Genomic DNA, 22,963 nt, shown 5'->3' with positions numbered 1-22,963 from the left:
AATTACAACAACACTCTCTTCATTAGGGTGAATAGTCTACAAGAGGTCTTATTAATGAATGAATGAATTAAATTCCCCCAGAGCTGTGTGTACAGAGAGAAAAGGTGATCGCATCCCCCACAGCTTCTCTCTCCTGTCTCTGTGCGCCTGAGAGGCTATAAAAAGTGCGCTCAATGGATCCTGTCCACTTTAGTATTCAAACAAGACAATGTTCCAAAAATACACGGAGGAGCAGCAGGTGATTTGCGATTGGTCAGTGATGACATGGGGGGCGTGGTCTTCGGGTGACGTCACAGCGGTGGTCCGGAAGATGGCTCGGCGGTGCGTCAGTGCTCTACAGCAACAATACACGCTGGTGTGAAAAGGAAGGAGGGATTTAAAAAAAAAAAAAAAAAAGAGAGGCGAAGGCTGTAGTCTGGGAACCAGTTTGTGCTGTGTACTGGGTGTCAGGAGACCAGTGTGGGACCATGGGTTCAGCCACGGAGGAAGAATTTAAAGAGAAATTACTGTGGAACGTCAAACGGGAGGTGAGTGGGACTGGGATTACTGGGATTGGGACTGGGATTGGGACTGGGATTGATCTGGATGAACAGATCTGCTGTTTATCCACACTGATGATAAACATGGAAGACTGGTGCATCTGTCTCACCATTATCCCTCACTGCATTATTGCATTATTGCACAGCAGCCACAGCATATGGTCATGAGTTTTAGTTTTGTGCATTGATGAAGTTTGGGATAATTGGGATGGGATGGGATGGGATGCAATAATGAACCTGATTTCAGTTCTACTGTAACCTGCTGGATGATGATGATGATGATGTCGCTCTTCCAGTTTCCTGTTCACACCCCTCCAGTTTAAAGGCTTGAGCTTGGAGGAAAAATGAAAGCAAAGCTACTTTAGAACATATGCCCTTTTCTTCTTTCTATTTCTCAATTTAAAAAAACAATTCATTCTGATCTGATCTGATCTACTCGGATTGCTAGTACAACTGTTATTGTTCCACTTAATGGTTAATCCTGGTTAAGTCTGCATGTTGAACCTGTTGAATAGGGCACGAGGAAATGCTCTGCATCCTGCACCATTGTGATAGTCTACACACACACACACACACACACACACTAAGACAGTCCGTTGAGAATTATACGAAATAACTGGTGGTGGTTCCTTGCTTTCATGAACTGAATTTATTTTCAAACCATCTGTTGTGCAGGTTCATTTCCGCTGTCGAGTGAGTGAGTGCTGGATTTGTAAACGTACGTGCTGTATATAAACGATGTGCAGAAATAAGAGTGTAGAACATTTTCAGACTTTGAGATGTATGACTTCATGAGACTAAGAGCTGCCTGTCATGTATGTGATGCTGAAGTTTCTGAGTGCTGTCATGTGTTTCGTGCCATTTCTGTTTCTTTCCATGTTTTAGATGCTGGAGATCACGTCACCTCATCCAAATCAAATACGTGTGTTACAGATTTAGGAAAGACCGACACAGTGTTTATCATAGCAGTAGATTAAAAGCTGTACGCTGGTCGTTATCGAGGTGCTTCCATGTCATTCGAAAACTAATTTAAACAGAAAGTTCTCTGATTCATTGTAGCCGGCAGTGCAGTGGTTAGTGCTGCACAGCAAAAAGGTTCTGGGTTCAAGACTGGAGCCTTTCTGTGTGGGGTTTACATGTTCTCCTTGTGTCTGCATGGGTTTCCTCTGAGTGCTCCGGTTTCCCCCACAGTACAAAAACATGTGGGTTAAGCTAATTGAAGGCTCTAAATTGCCCGTGCGTGTTCCCACCACCAGATAAGGATCTCTCTGGTATGATCTGATCCCCCAAGAACCTTAAAGGAAGCTAGCTTCCTGGATTGCCAACCATCAAATATGAGGATGGTAGCAGACAGACAGATTCATTGTAGCAGGTGCATGTAGGGTGGTAGGTGATCCTGAGCTGGGGTTACTGTTTGTGTTGAGCTTCCGTGCATGCTCTTATCGTTTCCATGTAGGTTTTATTTGTGTTCTTTGGTTTCCTCCTATGGCGCCACGGTGGTACGGTATAGTGGTTAGCACTGTCGCTTCACAGCAAGAAGGTTCTGGGTTCGAGCCCAGTGGCTGACAGGGCCCTTTCTGTGTGGAGTTTGCATGTTCTCCCCATGTCTGTGTGGGTTTCTTCTGGGTGCTCCGGTTTCCCCCACAGTCCAAAGACATGCAGGTTAGGTTAATTGGTGGCTCTAAATTGACCGTAGGTGTGAATGTGAGTGTGAATGGTAGTTTGTCTCTGTGTTAGCCCTGTGATGACCTGGTGACTTGTCCAGGGTGTACCCCGCCTCTCACCCATAGTCAGCTGGGATAGGCTCCAGCTTGCCTGCGACCTTGTAGAACAGGATAAGCGGCTACAGATGATGGATGGATGGGTTTCCTCCTATGACTTGGAAAAACAAGCCAGTAGGTGGACTGGCTAAGAAGATTGTATGAATGTGTGTAACCTCATGGCTGGTGTTCCCAGGACAGACTCTGGGTCCACCACAAACATGACCAGACTAAAGCCACTACTGAAAGTCCGTGAGATACATGGAGGACATACTTGGAGCATAAATTTCTAGAAATGTCAAAGATGGTCTGGTAACCACTGTCCTATACTGTATGGCTGAAAGTATGTGGAGAGCTGACCAATTCAACGTTGCTAGTGGTTTAGGGAAATCCCATATACTGGTGTGAACCCATATGTGAGTTTTCCTAAACTGTAGCCAAAGTTGGAAGCACACAATTGTGTAGAATATCTTTGTATGTCGTGGCATTACGGTTTAACTTCACTGGAATGAAAAGGGGTGATGTGGTGGTTCGCACGGTCTCCTTACAGCAAGAACATTCTGGGTTCGAGCCCAGCAGCTGACGGGGGCCATTCTGTGTGGAGTTTGCATGTTCTCCCCATGTCTGCGTGGGTTTCCTCCGGGTGCTCCGGTTTCCCCCACAGTCCAAAGGCATGCAGGTTAGGCTAACTGGTGACTCTAAATTGACCGTAGGTATGAATGTGAGTGTGAATGGTGGTTTGTCTCTGTGTGTCAGCCCTGCGATGACCTGGCGACTTGTCCACAGTGTACCCCGCCACTCACCCATAGTCAGCTGGTATAGGCTCCAGCTCACCCGTGACCCTGCACAGGATAAGCGGCTACAGATAATGGATGGATGGAACAAAGAGGCCCAAACGTACTCCAGCATGACAAAGCCCCTGTGCACAAAGCAAGCTCCATGAAGACATGGTTTGCCAAATTTGGTGTGAAAGAACTCATGTCCTGCACTTCAACTCCACTGAACACCTTTGGGATGAACTTCACCCCAGGCCTCCTCATCCAGCATCAATGCCTGACCTCACTAATGCTCCTGTGGATGGATGAACGAACACACATCCCCATAGCCACGCTCCGGAATTGAGCGGAAAGCCTATCCAGAAGACCGGCGCTTATGATCTCCGCAATGGGAGACTAAATCTGGAATGGGGAAAAAACCGTGTGTGATAGTCACGTGTCCACAAACTTTTGGCCATATAATGGAGTAGCTGTTGATAAGTAGGATAAATGCAAAATATAATCTGAAGAAGTGCAAAATAACTTTTCTGGAGCATTCAGTAGGTCTTTTTGGCTGATGAGTTTCTTTTCTCTGATCACACTCACATGAATTATTGTGCAACAGTGTGTAAGCCTTCATTTAAATCACTTCTATTACCTGTGTGTGTGGAGAGAGGGAGAGAGAGTTGTATATGTATAATTGAATCTACAGTATGGTGGGTCTGCGTCTGGCTGGCAGTACCTAAAATGAAAACTGTCTTCATTGGGTTATAAATTTCCGCTGTACTGCTAGAACAGCACTTGAACTCAAATTCTTATTATTAAATCTGTAGGAATAGACACAAAGGACCAAATGGATAATTTTAATGATGTAATAAATCAAAATGACGGTTGGAACTCTCACTCATCAGTGTGGACGGACGTCGAAAGTCTGTCCTTTTGAGCGAAACTTCCAGATAAACCCGAGAGACTACACCTTTTCTTCTTTTTGAAGACGACAGACGTATGTTCTCTATTCGGTCCGTACCCTCGAGAGTGGTGCGGCGGCTGGAGTTAATGAGGAAATGAATTTTTAACGTCATCCTGTTTAATGAAGTTTTAAAGAGATCTTGGACATCTGTCTTGCACAGCTTTCAAAGCTTTGAGCGAGTCGAGCTGTAGTTGTATCACAGAACTAGTCTTTAGAATACTCCTGAGGATAATTGAACGTTTTAAAATGATGCTCATCGGTTCTGCACACACATTTTGAATGCTTGTCCTTACACTCTCACAAACGAATATTGATTTCTTTGTTGGAGCAATAATTGAGCCAGTATGCCTGAATGCAATCGAATAATTTCGGTGCTGTTTGTGTCTGTTCTGTCAGTGAAACGTGAGCGCCGTATATCAACAAAGAAAGCGTACGTTCAATCTGGAAATGTTTGGTGAACTCGGAGCATTTCTAAATATAATGGGACTCAATCCTCTTTTGCCAGCCCTCTTTGTGTTCCACCTCAGACCTCTGTCACTATCAGCTGCACTTAGCGGCCTCCTTGTTGCCTAGGAACTGAAAGCATCAGCAACGACCTCAGAAGTTTAACTGCATCAATTCACCATTTATACAGCTGCAGCTTGAAGGGATTGTGCTCGGAGGCTTTCTCGACACCAAGCACTTACCAGTAGTCTGTATTCATTACTCTTCCTCATAGGCAGAATTATGGCGCTGAACATCATTCTATTTCAATTCAGTTTTACTTCCATTAACATGCATTTTTTAAAAATTGAAAGTTCACCCCCTGTATCATGACTGTCAGGAGAAGTTTAGTTTCCTTTCACTCTAATTTGCTGTGCCGTCACAAAATGGATGCTGTAACGACTTTAATCTGGGCGGCCGTACCAGGCGTGAGGCCCTGGATGGGTACAATGGGCACTACACACACACACACACACACACACACACACACACACACACACACTACTACACACTATTAGGGGCAATCAAGATTAGCCAGGCCCATGTACAGGGTTTTGGGATGTAGGATGCGACCGAAGAACATGTAAAGCTCCACACAAAACTGAACCAGGGACCCTGGAGCCATGAGGTGACAAATATCCCCACTGTACGGTACCACCATGCCACCCTATTTTAATAACTTTAATGTTTTTAACGCGCACGTTCCATTTATGTATGCTCACGTGCGCACAAAAATAATTAAATAAAAATACATTAAAAGTATTGAAGAAGAAGCCTTTATTTTTGTCACATGCACACACACAAATTCCTCCTCTATATTTAACCCATCTGAAGCAGTGAACACACAGACATGTACCAAGAGCAGTGGCGAAAACATGCAAACTCCACACAGAAAGGCCCCCGTCAGCCACTGGACTTGAACCCAGAACCTTCTTGCTGTGAGGTGGCAGTGCTAACCACTACACCATAGATAAAAATACAAGCTAAATCAATATATAATATTTCGATAGCTAGATGGATGCTATAATTAAAGCTAGACGGCCTTTCGATTTTATAAAATCAGTGAAATTTAGTTCCCTCTGAAATTTGGTCGTTGTGATGTATGTTTATTTCTGTAATATCTCACGAAATATCAGGCCATTCTGTGGCTGGGAAGTTTTTTAATTTGAGCGGATTCCCGAGCAAATGATGTGCATGAAATCGCTTGCTTTGCACAGTCGAGTAGACAGAGGAAGTCCGTGCGTGCATCTACAGTTTACCTTTGACCGCGCACTGACAGTTCCATCATTCTGTTGCTAAACGAACAGCTGATCACACCGAGGCACTCACTGAGCACCGATATTTATTAGTTTGGTCCTGCGTTTCCTTTCCTTCGTATATAACAGAACGTCTCTTCTTCTCGCTTTCTGTTTCGGTCTTTCATGTTTCATTCACACACTCACGTCCTCTTTTTCTCTCCTGTTTCAAATTTGTATCCCACAATGCCTTGCGCAAACGGGGAAAAGCCCACCACGTCATGCATGACGTAGTATCTTGAATTGGGTCATGGTGAAGCAGGAAAAAATAGTGGAGAATTTAGAGCCACGTGGCCTTAAATTCATTAATTGTTCTATTAAAAAAAAAAAACTACTCAAATTGGAAGTTTGTGATTTGAATTAAGTAGCTTTCGGTCCACTAAACAAAAATAACTGGGTGTCGGGAAAAATTCTTTTTATGACCTACACTTGAAAAATCTGAAACGCAAGTCCACCTTTTAAGGAAAAATTGTCACGCATAAAATATAAGTTAGAAAAAAATTATTTGTCTAATCACTAAAAGCTTCCAAAAAACCTAGTTTCTAGAAGCTTCTTAAAGATTGTAGGCAACTCGGCTCTATGAATATTTAATGGAAGCCTGTTCCACAGTTGAGGTGCCGCAGCGCATAAAGACCTATCACTTAGCCTTTTAAGGCTGCGAAATGTTTGGGTCTGAAGCAAGAGCTTATCATTGTTATATTTTAAGCTATATCTCCTAGATGGTAACTTAATATGTTTGAGCTCTGTAAGATGGCCTGGCACATACCTCATGTACTACTTCTAATTACTTATAAAGTATTTTAAAACATGTTCTATATTTAACTGGTAACCAGTGTAATCTTTTTTTTAAAGATATTTTTTGGGCTTTTTCACCTTTATTGGATAGGACAGTGTAGAGACAGGAAATGAGCGGGAGAGAGAGACGGGGAGGGATCAAACCCGGGTCCCCGGATTTATGGTATGGCGCCTTATCCACCTGAGCCATGACGCCCCCGTAACCAGTGTAATCTAATTAATATGGGAGTGATGGGATTGACTTTAGAGAGATTCTATATAAACCTGGCAGATGCATTTTGCACTCACGTAATCCTAATATGAATTTTTTTTTCATTACAGGTCGACTGCTTTTCAGATTTTTCAAGTGTAGGTCATAAAAAGAATTTTCCCAACAACCAATTATTTTTGTTTAGCGGACGGAAAGCTACTGAATTCGAATCACAGACTTCCAATTTATTATTATTATTATTATTATTATTATTATTTTATTTTTTTTAAATAGAACAATTAATGAATTTAGAGCCACGTGGCCCTAAATTCTCGGCTATTTTTTCCTGCTTCACCATGACTCAATTCAAGATACTACATCATGCATCATGTGGTGGGCTTTCCCTGTTCACGCAAGGCATTGTGGGATATGAGTTTGAAACAGGGCGGCACAGTGGTGTAGTGGTTAGCACTGTCGCCTCACAGCAAGAAGGTCCGGGTTCGAGCCCCGTGGCCGGCGAGGGCCTTTCTGTGTGGAGTTTGCATGTTCTCCCCATGTCCGCGTGGGTTTCCTCCGGGTGCTCCGGTTTCCCCCACAGTCCAAAGACATGCAGGTTAGGTTAATTGGTGACTCTAAATTGACCGTAGGTGTGAATGTGAGTGTGAATGGTTGTCTGTTGCCTCTTTTCCACCAAATCAGTTCCAGGGCTGGTTCGGGGCCAGTGCTGGTGCTGGTTCACAACTCGTTCAACTTGCGAGCCAGCTGAGAACCAGTTTGCTTTTCCATCGCTCACGGTGCTAAGGGAAGCCACGTCATTACGTCGCTGTATACGTCAGTTATGTCGTTGTATACGTCATTACGTCGCTGTATACGTCAGTTATGTCTCTACGTTTGCATAAACCTTGGCGCAAATATCGAAGCAAAAACAACACGGAAGAAGAAGCAGCAGCAACAATAATAATGGATGACTTCGCGTTTGTACAGCTGCTGCTTCTCGTTGCTTAAAAATGGCGATCTTTCGTGGTCTTGTTATTGTTGTTGGTCTTAACAACTCCGCCCCCCCGCTGACGTAAGCAGTTCTTTCCTCTGGCCCAGCAGAGAGCTGGTGCTAGCCTGGAACCGGTTTTTCTGGCCCCAGAGCCAGTTCTTTGTCAGTGAAAACAGAAAACCCAGTTCCAAACTAAGCACTGGCCCCGAACCAGCCCTGTAACTGCTTTGGTGGAAAAGGGGCATGTGTCTCTGTGTCAGCCCTGTGATGACCTGGCAACTTGTCCAGGGTGTACCCCGCCTTTCGCCCGTAGTCAGCTGGGATAGGCTCCAGTTCACCTGCGACCCTGTAGAACAGGATAAAGCGGCTAGAGATAATGAGATGAAATGAGTTTGAAACAGGAGAGAAAAATGGAGGACGTGAGTGTGCGAATGAAACGTGAAAGACCGACTACAGTAACGGAAAGCGAGAAGAAAAAAAGATGTTCTGTTATATACGAAGGAAAAGAAACGCAGGACCAAACTAATAAATCTCGGCGCTCAGCGAGCGCCTCGGTGTGATCAGCTGTTTGTTTAGCGACAGAATGATGAAACTGTCAGTGCACCATCAAAAGTAAACCTGCGCATGCGCACACATGCGGCGCGAACCGAGCGATTTTCATGCACATTATTTGCTTTAATCCCCTCAAATTAAATAACTTCCCAGCCACAGAATGGCCTGATATTTTGTGAGATATTACAGAAATAAACATGCATCACAATGACCATATTTCAGAGGGAACTAAATTTCACCGATTTTATTAAATCGAAAGGCCGTCTCACTTTAAGACACGCTGTTTGTCATTCGGAAAGCAGAAAGGGGGGAAAAAAAAAAGTCCAGATATAGAAAAAAAATTAAAAGATCATTCATATTACGCAATTTTTAATTTCTTCTCTTGATTTACATCTGGATTTTATGCACAATGCATGCGGATTCATCATGCATTTCATTTACACTACCATATGTACTGTGTAAAACTGAATTCTATGGTAATCCTCGGACTATTAACATTTAATGCTGTACTATTTACTAGACAATACACTTAATGAATGCAAAACACCTTTTGCAGCATAAATATATTTTTAAAATGGCGACTAAATCACTGCCAGATATAAGATGGAAGATTTTTTTTTTTTTTTAATTGGAATTTCCATTATATTTTGTACTCTTAATCCCCCAAATCCTATTTTTTATGTGACAGTCATTTTCTGCTTGTCATAAGTTTATTATTGCCTTTTAAACTCCGACAGGGACCAGGGCTTTACGCTCTACCATGGTTGCAGTCACCCAGTAGACAAGTGAAACATCTGGGATGCTAAGATTTGTCCATAAAACATGCACGCATCAGCTGACAGGCCCCCTTTATCCTCCAGCTGTAATAATCCATGAAAAATGACTTCATTAAAGCCATTGTTCCTGCTGTCAGCCAAGCTGGAGAATGTGACTTAATGCCATATTGTTCAGCCCAATCTCTTCAAAGGACAATACTTAGGTTTTCTGTATTCTTTGACCCTTAGCTAAACCTGCTGAACCATGCAGCCAGAAATGTATAATATAATTGGATGTGTGTCAGCCGCTCAAGTGCTAAATACATGTTTAAAATATAACCCCAAATCAGAAACTGTTGGAACAGTATGGAAAATGCAAACAAAAAAGAAAGCAGTGATTTTGAAATTGACTTATATTTCTTTGCAGACTGTGCGAACCCAAGATATTTCATGTTTTTATCTGGTCAACTTCATTTTATTTGTTAATATACATCCGTTCCTGTGTTTCAGGTCTACAGCACGTTCCAAAAAAAGTTAGGATGGGGGCAAATTAAGGGCTAGTAATGAGGTAAAACAATTAAATAATGTCAACAGGTGACCTGTAATCATGATTTGATACAAAATCAGTATCCAGGAAAGGCCTTGTCTTTGAGGAGCAAAGATAGGCTGAGGATCTCCAGTTTGTCAACAAATACATGAGAAAACTATTGAAATGTTTAAAAAGCAACGCTCCTCAAAGAAGGATACGAAGGGATTTGAATATTTCACCCTCTCTGGTGCATAATATCATTTAAACAATTCAAGGAATCTGGAGGAATTTTGGTGTGTAAAGGGCAAGGGCTCAAGCCTAAGCTGAACACCCATGATCTCTGATCCCTCAGATGGCACTGCATCAAGAACCGTCATTCATCTATAGCTGATATAACCACATGGGCTCGGGATTACTTTGGCAAACCTTTTGTCAAGTATTACAATATGGAGTTACATCCACAAATACCAGTTAAAACTTTACTGTTCAAAAAGGAAGCCTAATGCTGACTGTGTCCAGAAGCAGCGTCAACTTCTCTGAGCTGGGAGGAATCTGGGATGGACCATCACACAGTGGAAACGTATATTGTGGTCAGAAGAATCAATATTCCAGGTCTTTTTTGGAAGAAATGGATGCCATGTGCTCTGGATCAAAGATGAAAAGGACCATCCAGACTGTTATCACGAACAAGTCCAAAAGCCAGGGTCTGCCATGGTTTGGGGTTGTCAGTGCCCTTGGCAAAGGTAACTTGCGCTTCTGTGACGGCAGCATTAATGCATAAAAGTACAATGAGATCTTGGCGCAACATATGCTGCCTTCAAAACAACATCTTTTCCAGGGATATTTCAACAAGACAATGCAAAACCACATTCTGCACACATTACAAAGGCATGGCTGTGGAAGAAGAGGGTGCCTGTCCCCTCTGCCCCCAATATAGACTGTGTAGCGAATTTTGAACTGGAAAAATAACAATGACGACTCCGTACTATCGCACCTCTTAAGACCTGTTTGCAGGAAGAATGGGACAAAACACCTGAAACGCTTCACCACTTGGTGTCTTCAGTCCTTAAACATCTTTTAAGTGTTGTGAGAAGGAATGATAACATGGCAAAGTGGTAAACGCTTTATTTTCCCAACTTTTTTGAAACGTTTTGCAAGAATCAAAATTGAAATGTGTTTATCTTGGGGGACACCCCCCCCCAATAAAACTCATGAGGTAAAACATCAAATAATGTGCTGTTGTATTGTTTTGAATGCAATTCAGGTCAAACATTTTTATTTACAAATCATTGTTTTCAGTTTTAATTTCAACATCCCGACCAAAATTCTGATTTTTCTTATTTGGGGTTGTATTTGATTAAAAGAACTAATGTTTTGACGGCAACATGGTGTAGTGGTTAGCACTGTCGCCTCACAGCAAGAAGGTTCTGGGTTCAATCCCAGATTGATACCGGACATATCTAGACCTGAAACAAAGTCACAGAATGACAAATGACTGCCATCCAGCCATTCTCCCATTTTCTTGCCTTGTTCATGTGCCAGATCATGTACCTTTTATGAAGATATCTGCTTAACAGCTTATTACCACAGTTGGAGCTTTTGTCCTCCAAAGTTGGTGACAGGCTCCCATAATATCTTGTGCCTAGAGTTGGTCTTCTCTTGATGCTTTATTAGCTGTCACTCATTGCATTGTTCACTGGTTAGCTCTCTTGTCTTTCCTTCCTGGGTTGGGCTTCTCCCTCAGAACTACCTTCTCTGATTGTTCACAACAACTGCCTGTGAATAAGTGCTGCTGGTTGAGTGGCTCCCCTTCACCATAGGCTTGAAACGCGTACTGGGACTGAAATTGGAGTTCCCTCCATTCTCCTCTTATTTTTACTGCTGGCTTGGGTTCTTTCCTGGTGCTATGTCCCCAGATTTCCCAGTCTCTTGCAGTCTACCTAATGTAACTGGTGAGCCTATGGCTGATGAAAACTAGCATGGTGGAGTAGGTTTCCTTTGCTATACTGTGCACTGTTCACTATATTAGGTGGAATACTAACAGACAACACTTCATTATTGGCATGAAGCAAGACTCCTTGAGAATGCTAGCCATCCAGTCATCCTAATGTGTGGCAGACATTGTATTTGCCCATTATATTCAGCCAGGCCACTATGCATTGTACTGGGTCTTGTTGAGGGTGCTAGGATTGTTGACCGCAGCTGCAGCAGTAATTCCCTTGGGCTTGCTGGAACAAAGATGCTCTCAGGAGTGGATTAGCAGCCTATGGCTAGATTCCAACCATCACAGACAGAGATGTGTCCTCATGTTTAGAAAGAGGAGTTTAGGAGTATGACCTCACTGTCCACAGTGCACCTTTCTGCATCTACTACTGATTCTACCCACGTTATTCAGAATTCATCAACTTGTCCAGAGATTCCTATTCTTAACCCGGAGATGGCCACAAAGGCTTTAGTTTCCACTCCTATTTTTTGCTAGTGGTAGGAATACCTTGGCATCTTCTCTGAGCAGATCTGCTTCACCAAAAGAATGGAGAGATTTGGCATCTCCAACCTGAGCCAGTGTTGTAGTCAAGTCACTAAACCTCAAGTCCAGTCTCGAGTCCCCAGTGTTCAAGTCCGAGTCATTTAAAAAAATGTTAAGTCCAAGAACAAGACTCCAACCGCACCATTTGACGGTTTCTGTTTCAGCACCATTAACATTAGTTTGTTCCTGAACATGCCGTATGAACAGGTGAATGTGCTTCTCTTTATCAGGGAGTGTGAAGTATTCTGTCAGAGATGGTTGGGAGACGGATGTAAGTGCAGAAGGTGTGTTTATTAATACAAGTGAAGACGCTAAACAATCCAGAACGGCAGGCAAAATCGCAAAACAGTGAAATGGGCAACAGGTTGAGTGAGACACAAACAGGCTATCGTAGACTCGGCAGAATCAAAGATGAGAAACGGGAAATCGGGGATCAGGAAACCAAACAAGGAAATAAGGCTCAGTAATGCATCAGCAATGTAACTCAATACTTCGCAAAGTAAGTGTGTTTTCACAGTTTTTATATCGGCATGCTGATTTGCACCTTAATCCTGTGCAGGTGTGAGTCATTTACGGCGCGCACACGAGAGTCTATCTGATGCACACGCCAAGGTGTGCAGGTGTGACACTCTTGTACGAAATTAGTACAAAAATTAATGTAGATATAAATATCTTATGCCAAATTATTATGGCATGTTACAAAAAGAAAAAAATCAGAGTCTTCGTCTCCAATTTACGAGTCCGAATGCAGTTAATGCACGAGTCCAAATCATCAGTGCTCAAGTCCAAGTTGAGTCACGAGTCCTTAAAATTAGGGACTCAAGTACTATAAGCCTGGCCTGAGCATATGTACCTGTGAGTTTGGATCCTCAGAATAAAGGGCGGACTGAAGACAGCAGTCTATCAATCCAGGAAACACTCTTAAAGGCAAGAGCCCTAGTACACAGCCCTTGTAGTCAGTAGCTGTTCTGGGAATGACATGCACCTTGAAGAACAACTTTATTATTTATCACATGTACACTTAAGCACAGTGAAATTCCTCCTCTGCATTTAACACATCTGAAGCAGTGAACACACACACGCATACCCAGAGCAGTGGGCAGCTATACTACGGCACCCAAGGAGCAGTTGGGAGCTTAGGTGCCTTGCTTCAGCCAAGGCCGCCCCATGTTAATCTAACCGCATGTCTTTGGACTGTAGGGGAAACCGGAGCACCCAGAGAAAACCCACGCAGACATGGGAAGAACATGCAAACTCCACACAGAAAGGCCCCCGTCGGTTGCTGGGCTCGAACCCAGAGCCTTCTTGCTGTGAGGCGACAGTACTACACCACCGTGCCACCCTTGTTGACCAGATCTGGTACACTGCTCAATTCCCAAAATGCTAGACAGGAGCAAGTCCCTATCTACATCACAGCACCATGGATAGCATCACTCAGAGGGTTCATAAACTTATTACACCATTTCTTCAAGGGGTGAGGTGCCTGTAGTTACCATGATTCCCAATGAGCCTGGCATGTCCCCCTTGTGCCCAAGTCCCTTACGGCTTCTCCTTAACCAAGAATCTGAAATTAAACTGATCTCTCTAAAGGCCGCTTCTTTTTTTTTTTTTTCTAGCAGAAACAGTGGGTGAACTGTATATTTTGGCAGTAAGCTTGTCTTGCATGCAATGCTGGCCAGATGTTCAGAGTGAATCAAACTGCCCAAAGCCATATCACCCAATCATGTAAATCAGTTGACCCTGTAATGTTCCAAGGGGGTAAAGCTGATTCTATAATTTGAGGGTGGTGCAAAAGGCCACAATCAGGTGATTGTGAAATGTAGACATTCAGTAAAATAAAACCGTGAAAAAGAAAACAATTCTATAGGAGTTGTACGCGCTCAAAGTCTGAAAGTGTCAAAAAAAAAAAAAAAGGGGGAAAGTACAGTAAAGATAATGCAGTTTCATAAAAATCTTCTCCCATTGCCTGGCCACAGTTCCACCACAAGCTATTCCAAAATTAGGCAGTATTTGTCTGATGTAACAGCTAAACTGGTTACAGCTAGAATCGAGATGGAGTTGTACTGTATTTCTTGTTCGTCGCCCCCAGCCACAGCTCCCACTCCAGTCACGCTCACTTGCACGGTCCAGGCAGACGCCCACATCCCACCCTATCACAATGCTGTAATTACTCTTGCTTTTGGTTCTCTTCTAAAAGCTTAAAACTTCCAGGAAGAAACTGTGATTAATTAGTGTGCCTGGCACTCTCCTGACAGTAGAAAAGACCAGAAAGATCCATCTACATTTGTCACAGCTTCCTAAATTCCCAGGGGAACTTTATCAATTAAACACTGTCTAATTATAACCACATGCGGTTACACTATCGGGACTAATTAGCAGCTCTTAATCCCTTTTTTGGCACAGATGTGTGGTGGACATTTGAGCTGGATATCACCTCCACTTTTGCCATGATGATGATGTGTCTTTTCATGTTCTTTGCAGGTGAAGCAGATTATGGAGGAGGCAGTCACCAAGAAATTTGTCCATGAAGACAGCAGCCATGTCATCGCTCTGTGCAGTGAGTATGCAACGAGATCATAGATATCTCCTTCATGTCCTTCTCAGATAGATATTAACACAGCTGAAAAGACCCCTGGAAGTTGATCCTGACGTGACTCATTGTGAAAGATGTCTTTTGATGTCATCTGGAGTAGCTGTACACAGGTTTATGAACAAGATTTTGAAAGGAGTCATTAGGGACTGCAATCTCCTGAGAGAAGGCAGCTGACTCGAAGTGGCTTGGTGGTTCGGAAGCTTTGGAAAAGTGCCAGAAGCATCCACTGTTGATGACTGGGAACAAAAATGTATGACTCACCTCTGTCCTTTTAATGACGTAGAGGCAGGTGGATGAAAGCAGTACTACAATATATCAGTCATCACTAAATGTGGCACTGATCAACTGGTAAGCGAGTCTGAACAAAATGTGCCAAGATAGAAGTTCAGAAATATCATGACTGCCACAGTATGAATAGAATGAACTCTACTACTCTCTAAAGTAGAAGACGACAATCTGTCATTATTATTATTATTATTATTATTATCAGTAGTAGTAATTGTTAGTATCCTCATCATCACTCAGTGGTGAACCGTTACTATTCGATCTCAGCCAAAACTTATCCAGACACCAAAAAAGCAACAGAGGAAAGGATTTTGCAAGAGATTAGCAGCACAGTGCCAGGTCGCTCTGTTGTCATCTCATCTCATTATCTGTAGCCGCTTTATCCTGTTCTACAGGGTCGCAGGCAAGCTGGAGCCTATCCCAGCTGACTACGGGCGAAAGGCGGGGTACACCCTGGACAAGTCGCCAGGGCATCGCAGGGCTGACACATAGACACAGACAACCATTCACACTCACATTCACACCTACGGTCAATTTAGAGTCACCAGTTAACCTAACCTGCATGTCTTTGGACTGTGGGGGAAACCGGAGCACCCGGAGGAAACCCACGCGGACACGGGGAGAACATGCAAACTCCGCACAGAAAGGCCCTCGCCGGCCACGGGGCTCGAACCCAGGACCTTCTTGCTGTGAGGCGACAGCGCTAACCACTACACCACCATGCTGCCCGCTCCGTTGTGTATAGTTGTCAATGTTGATTTTAAAAGTAACTCTGTTAAATTACACAGGGAAATGAATACTTAAATCTGAGTGAAAAGTACCGTGGTGAGCTGTGTCAAAGAAGAGTATTGGGACAGAAATCTTAGTTTCTCGGTCATTAGCTTGTGCTACTTGCTCTCAATAGCACTGCCTTGACCGCTTTATTAGCATTCGCTAACACTACTGATGAACGCTACACCGGCTGGAAGGTGACTTCACTGCTGCGCTGACGGAGCCGACTCGCGGTTAAGCTCGCGTTGGCCTTCGAAAGGTCAAGGGCGATTAAATTTTTGGTCTCTCTCACTATAAATCAAAAATCTGATTTGTTAATTCAGCTGTCACTTCCTACATAAACATACACTGCCATGGCCTTCTGTCCCGGCAATGACGTCCTAACCAGTGAGTGAGTCAGCTCTAAACTCTACTGAGCCGAGAGACAACAAACAAACAAAAAATCTCATCGGATAACTCGATTTTAATGTTTTCAGGACATTAACCCTTTCATTTCTGAAGCAAATTTGATAGAAAATGAGGCCGAATTAGAAGAGAATAATTATAATGAAAGTCTGAAAGAAAATTAAGTATGTTTGAAATGCTGATATGTTTGGGCTTCTCTGAAGACCTAGAAGGCCCTGACGGTTCCCTTCGGTCATCACTGGTGTACAGTCATGGGACAGAAATACTACTTTACTACACTTTTCCATAAGAATATCTCTGCTTTACTCAAATACACTACATTTATCTTCATTACTTGCTGAAATATTAAGCCTTTCATGCCACCCATGCCCTCCATTTTTGAAAAACGTATTCATTGTTATTTCTCAGCTGTCCAGTCACCAACATGATTCACCTCAAATTGCCAACTTTGAGATCTGACTAAAAACTGTTTCTTGCTTAAAAAAGGTTCCTTTTTTCACTGTTTCATACTGTCAAACTGTCTCGTAGTATTAGCACAAATCCCCAAAATGTTAAACCTCTAACACGCAATCTTTTGCTCGTCTACCACTGACACTCGGCTAGACGCGCTAATAGCCTGACAAAGCAGTCTAGCTCCAAAGCTAGCTCGTTAACTGAAACATAGCAAAGGCATGTAGTGTTGAACTGCACATCAGCACCATTAGCACTGACTTGAAGTGGATTATTTTCCAGGTTTTTTTTTTTTTTTCTACTCTGGTTGTTGACACATTTTATACTCTGTATGCTAAATCCTCTCCAAAAATCTTTTCCTGTTAGCATGTCTACGGTAATAGCGAAGCGTGCTCCAGTCCGTGTTTCAGTCTGCCATGGCAGAAATCAGTCTTCACAGCAGAAATCAACAAACTCTTTTAATCATTCTTTCATCAGTACGTTTCTTTTCCACTAGTGCTCGACTTCCTCTTCATTAACTCAGGAGTAGAGAGCGTCTGAGGCTAGCGTGCTCTGGCTATGAAGTGCAGCCCTTCTGTTATCTAGCAACACATTTTGGCACTTGTATTTCTTCAAACTGGATTTTTTAAAAATAGTTTTCTATCACAAAAGTTATTGAGTAAAGTATAGTGTGAAGAATTTACTATTATCCAGCTTTTGATGACAGAAATATCATTTCAGCGAGCAATGACAATATACTTGAGTGAATAGAAATTCATTGAGTTGGGGGCGTCGTGGCTCAGGTGGCTAAGGCGCCATACCATAAATCCGGGGACCCGGGTTCGATTCCGACCCGAGGTCATTTCCCGATCCCTCCCCGTCTCTCTCTCCCGCTCATTTCCTGTCCTGTCTCTACACTGTCCTATCCAATAAAGGTGAAAAAAGCCCAAAAAATATATTTAAAAAAAAAAAAAATTCATTGAGTTACATGAGGAAGACTTGAATATCTCTCCTTTCTTACTCGTTTTAATGTCATTTTGTCATCTTTTCTACCAACACCATTAACACCGTAGCATTAAAATAGGTATCTAAGAAGAAAAATTATATTCAAAACATGCAAACTAAGACTTTTGCACAGTATTGTACATCGTGTCCATCTGAAGCAGAAGATGGAGCCATATACGCAGTCGAAAGCTGTGCGCTTGATGTCGCTTGTTTTTTGGCCGCACAAGCGAGTCGTGACGGTGAGGATGTGCTGGGTGAGGAGCTTGCTCTCAGACGGTGGTGGTTGTGGCAGTGGGAGGGGGTTTCTGGGAGTGCTGCCAGCTACAGTCGGTATGGCTGAAACAGACAGCAGCTCTCTCTTAGGATACATCAGAGCCACACAACAAGGATTCCCCCGCACGGTCTGCCTCCTCCACAGAGGAATCACGCAGATGACCCAACCCACACAGCCACACTTCCCAAACAGAGAGTATATTTGGAAATGCTGTGATCTTTTGGAGGAAATCTGATGAAAAACAAACTTGAAGGAACAGCACATAATGTTGCCAGTCAGAACGGAAGAGGGAGTTCGTATAGAAGTTGAATCAGAACTTGACTGAGAAGTACCATTTCTGGTAGATGGGTAGAAAACATTGGTGGTGGGTTTTGTTCCCCCCACCGTTTTGAGTTTGGCAGCTCAAGAAACAGAATCACAGTGTCCAGATGGCATCTGTGGGAAGAGGTAGAAAGCATGTCACCTGTTTCCCACCTTCATCAGAGTGCCGTGGTGATGTTGTGGCATTGTGTCCCTGGAACTTGCTCCCCTCTCGAGAGTACACACTCTACTGCTACCTCTAGGACACTGACCCATTATCTACCTAAGACAGGGGTTTTCAAAGTGTGGGAGAGTCAGCCCCCCCTCGGAGAGCAAATAAACAACCGCGCCCCCCCCCCTTACAATTTTTGTTGTTGCTATACTTAATGTTCCATTCGTATTTTAAAAAAATGGTTGTTGTACACATTATTTTTTTCTTTTTCACATTTTAAACATCTGTGCTTTTTAAAACCTCTTGTTTTACACATTTTAAACATCTCATAGCATCGTTAGCTAGCACCTCTTGGCAGACAACACACTGTGGCAGTGGAGCATCTTCAGATCCAGTCCATGAAAATCCAAACTTTAAATAATCGTGGTCATACTTCCTTCTTTTTCCAGTCCCCCAGGATTCCGCAGGCCTTTTTTGTGATTGTTGCGGGCTAAAATGTCTGATGTTGCAGGGGGTTTCCAAAAAAAATTGCGATGAAAGTTGCGGTGTTTTTTAGGTTTTTGTTGCGATTACATTGCGGGAGGAAGTGAAAGTTGCGAGAAATTGTTGCGATTTTCTCTTTTTGTGATTAAAATTGAGTGATATGTTAAATATTAAGTTATTACTGAAAAACTATTGATTAAAAAAACAGACACTGAGAAATGGTCCTATAAACAACTTTACCAATATAAAAGATTAGCAGGACTACAAAAATGCAGAAAAATAGGCTTTACTTATCCAAATGCACCTGTTGGTTCTAAAGTTAAAGTGCAGAGAACCTCACAGCACAACATGAAGTTACCTTAAAATATAATATAAATGCCTCAGCTTTCATAGAAGAAAAAAACTATTAATACTAGTACTGTGTGCAGGCAGTCTCTCCTGAAGACTAAATTAAACAATAATTATAAACTAATAAAATAAATGGCTCAGGTTTCATAGAAGAAAAAAGCAATTTGAACAGAATCTCACAGTATGATGCTGAAGCTGCCTAAACAATGGAAAATAAAATACCATTTTGGCAAAATGTTGGCATCCATTAATTTCTTGTATTAAGTAAAAAAAAAAAATAAAGTGCACACAGTCCTTCACTGTAAACATAACACACTTTCAGTGTTGCCAGATACTGCTGACGTTTTCCAGTCCAAAATATGTTCAAAACCCGCCAAAATGCACTTGAAACTTCCCAATCTGGCAACACTGCGTGCATGCTGCTTCTCTTGAACACATGGAAGTAAGGCGGAAGGTAGTTTGTCGACGTCACCTCAAGACGACGCCAATGATTGGTCAAATTTGCGGGAACGTTGCGGTGATTGGATATAATTGCAACACCGCCCTGAATTCGCGGGGATTGGTTGAATTTGCGCTGAAGTTGCAAATCGCAACATCCTGGAGGCTCTGTTTTTTTGCTTGGCCCAGACTTTGTCTCCTCACTCACTGTAGCTTTAGGTACTAAAAATCGATCCATTTTGTCTCTCACGTTGCGCCCCCCCTGAAGAACTCTGGCGCCCCCCAGGGGGGGCGCGCCCCACACTTTGAAAAGCCCTGACCTAAGAGAATCCTGGTTCTAGCCGCGCTCCTGATACCGTCACAGGGGCTGCTTGTTCGAGCCCCTCACATTTCCAGTCAGAGACCACTCATGAAAAGGCTGGTTTTGTGTTGTTTGCTTTTTCTATTACAGTGCTTTTTATTACAGATTATATTTTCAGTATTAATTCGAGTGAAAAGTAGAATCTTGGAAATTTTGAAATTCATGTGGAAATTTTGAAATTCATGTAAAAATTTCTTTGCAGCCGGGATAGCCCTCTCCTATTGTTTTAACAACAGTGTGCACTCAAGCTTTCATGGATTCCGTAAATTTGTGAAATGCCTGATAATCCAGGTCATGTCAAATCCAGGCTTGTAGTACTCGAGTCCGACTCGTGACTTGACCTGAGCACTGATAACTCAGACTCGTGCGTTAACTGCATTCGGAATCTTAAATTGGAGACGAGGACTCTGATTTTTTTTTTCTTTATTTTTTTGTAACATGCCATAATAATTTGGCATGAGATATTTATATCTACATTAATTTTTGTACTAATTTCATGCAAGAGTGTAACACCAGATAGACTCTCGTGTGCACCGTAAACGACTCGCACCTGCACAGGATTAAGGCACAATCAGCGCGCCGATATAAAAACTGTGAAAACACACTTAATTTGCGAAGTATTGAGTTGCGTTGCTGACACATTACCGAGCCTTATTTCCTTGTCTGGTTTCCTGATCCCTGATTTCCCGTTTCTCGTCTTTGATTCTGCTGAGTCTACGATAGCCTGTTTGTGTCTCGCTCGACCTGTTGCCAGTTTCACTGTTTTGCGATTTTGTCTGCCGTTCTGGATTGTTTACCATCTTCACTTGTATTAATAAACACACCTTCTGCACTTACATCCGTCTCGCAACCATCTCTGACAGAATACTTCGCACTCCCTGACAAAGAGAAGCACATTCACCTGTTCATACGTCATGTTCAGGAACAAAGTAATGTTAATGGCGGTGAAACAGACACCGTCAAATGGTGCGGTTGGAGTCTTGTTCTCGGACTTGACTCGGATTAATAGTGGACTCGACTCAAAATTTTTTTTAATGACTCGGACTTGAACACTGGGGACTCGAGACTGGACTCTGACTCGAGGTTTAGTGACTCGACTACAACGCTGGTCAAATCCCTCTGAGTTTTGTCAGAACACCTGCTTTAAAGAGGTACGGCACACTTTAAATGTTTTTGAACTAAACTAAATGAGATGACTGGACATGGCTGGACATGACACATCAATACTGGTATTAATATTGACAACGTTGCAATTTTTTGTCAAAGAATCTGCATTTTATGGGTTGAAAATGGCTCAAAATGCCTTGTACTGATTCAGATCATCCTGAACCTTACAGGGCTGATGATGACATGGAGTCGTACATTTGGTACTTCTCTACGTCGTCAAATTTTTATTGAAAAAAATGTTAACACCTAATAGGAGGTGGGCGGATCACCTCACCCAGCCCCTGCTCTTGAGTGGGAGGCCGTGAAACTATACTCACACTTTTTTTATATATATATATATGCATATATATATGCATATATATATGCATATGCATATATATATGCATATATATATATATATATATATATATATATATATATATATATATATATATATATATATATATATATTATATGCATATATATATATATATATATATATATATATATATATATATATATATATATATATATATATATGCGCATATATATATATATATATATATATATATATATATATATGCGCATATATATATATATATATATATATATATATATATATATATATATATATATATATATATGCATATATATATATATGCATATATATATATGCATATATATATATATGCATATATATATATATATATGCATATATATATATATATATGCATATATATATATATATGCATATATATATATATATGCATATATATATATATATATATATATATATATATATATATATATATATATGCATATATATATGTATATATATATATATATATATATGTGTATATATATATATATATATATATATATATATATATATATATATATATATATATATATATATATATATATATATGCATATGCTGATCGAGACTCATCATCAAACCCCACACCTGACCCCTTCTCAGCCCTTTGAGTTGAGGGGTGGACTGAGGCACAGAGCTGGGGGAGAAGATGCACTTGAATGAAAAAAAAAACCCTCAATAAAAATCTGACCTTTTTGTACAAATGAATTAATATTACAAATTTGCTTAAATTTGTAACAGTAACCTGTTAGTTAATAATAGGCATATCGGGTGAAAATTCAAATTCAGTCCAAATTGCTCTGTGTGTTCAGAATTGAATGCAGAACAACATACTTTTTACAGAATTAAAATATGTTTATCCGTTCTTGAGCTATTACAAATCAAAGATTGAAAAAACGGCTTAATTTTTAGAAAACTGCCGTAATATTCTGTCTGAGGATCACATGGTCCAAAATGGGCCTCATTAACCAATGAGATCAAATGTTTTTTCTTCATAACTTTTCTATTTTTCAAGATATTTACATGCAAATTGGCAGGAACATAGATGGTTGTATACTGAATGTAAAGTTTGAACAATTACTAAAAACGAAGTATGCAAATTAGTATTTAATATTAATTATGCTAATTAGGTAAAATGTTAAATCAGTAAAATCAATAAAAAAATTAATACGATTATTTCTAATCCCCTCTTTGTGCTCTGCAGGCCTTTGTATTTCTCAAAAGTAGGGCCTACTAGTGTTTATATGAAAGAATATAAATGATTATTTCAATTAATATTCACAGCTTTTCAAGGCAAACCTCGAAAAAACTGTGATCCACATCCAATAAACAATTCACATTAACTGAATTGAAATTGACACTCACGTTTCTGACTTCCAATTTTTAAAATCTCATTCCAACCACGAAGATCAGTGTTTCTCATCAAAACAACTACATT

At 41.5% G+C, this 22,963-nt stretch overlaps 1 protein-coding gene across 4 annotated transcripts in view; it reads left to right on the top strand.

Moving 5' to 3' along the window:
• The first annotated feature begins 391 nt into the window (after positions 1-391).
• The window catches only part of sgsm2 (small G protein signaling modulator 2), a 127,306-nt gene continuing 104,734 nt past the window's right edge, over positions 392-22,963 (top strand). For all 4 annotated transcript variants that reach the window (XM_060943908.1, XM_060943906.1, XM_060943907.1 and 1 more), the window contains exons 1-2: positions 392-527; positions 14,620-14,695. In XM_060943908.1, the coding sequence (XP_060799891.1) occupies positions 468-527; positions 14,620-14,695 (136 nt within the window). In that variant the 5' untranslated portion in view covers positions 392-467. The remainder of the gene's footprint in view (positions 528-14,619; positions 14,696-22,963) is intronic.

The sequence above is a fragment of the Neoarius graeffei genome, chromosome 17 (genome assembly GCF_027579695.1).
Source record: "Neoarius graeffei isolate fNeoGra1 chromosome 17, fNeoGra1.pri, whole genome shotgun sequence".
Taxonomy (NCBI): domain Eukaryota; kingdom Metazoa; phylum Chordata; class Actinopteri; order Siluriformes; family Ariidae; genus Neoarius; species Neoarius graeffei.
Note: the sequence above shows the minus strand (reverse complement) of the source record. Positions and strands in the feature narration are given on the sequence as shown.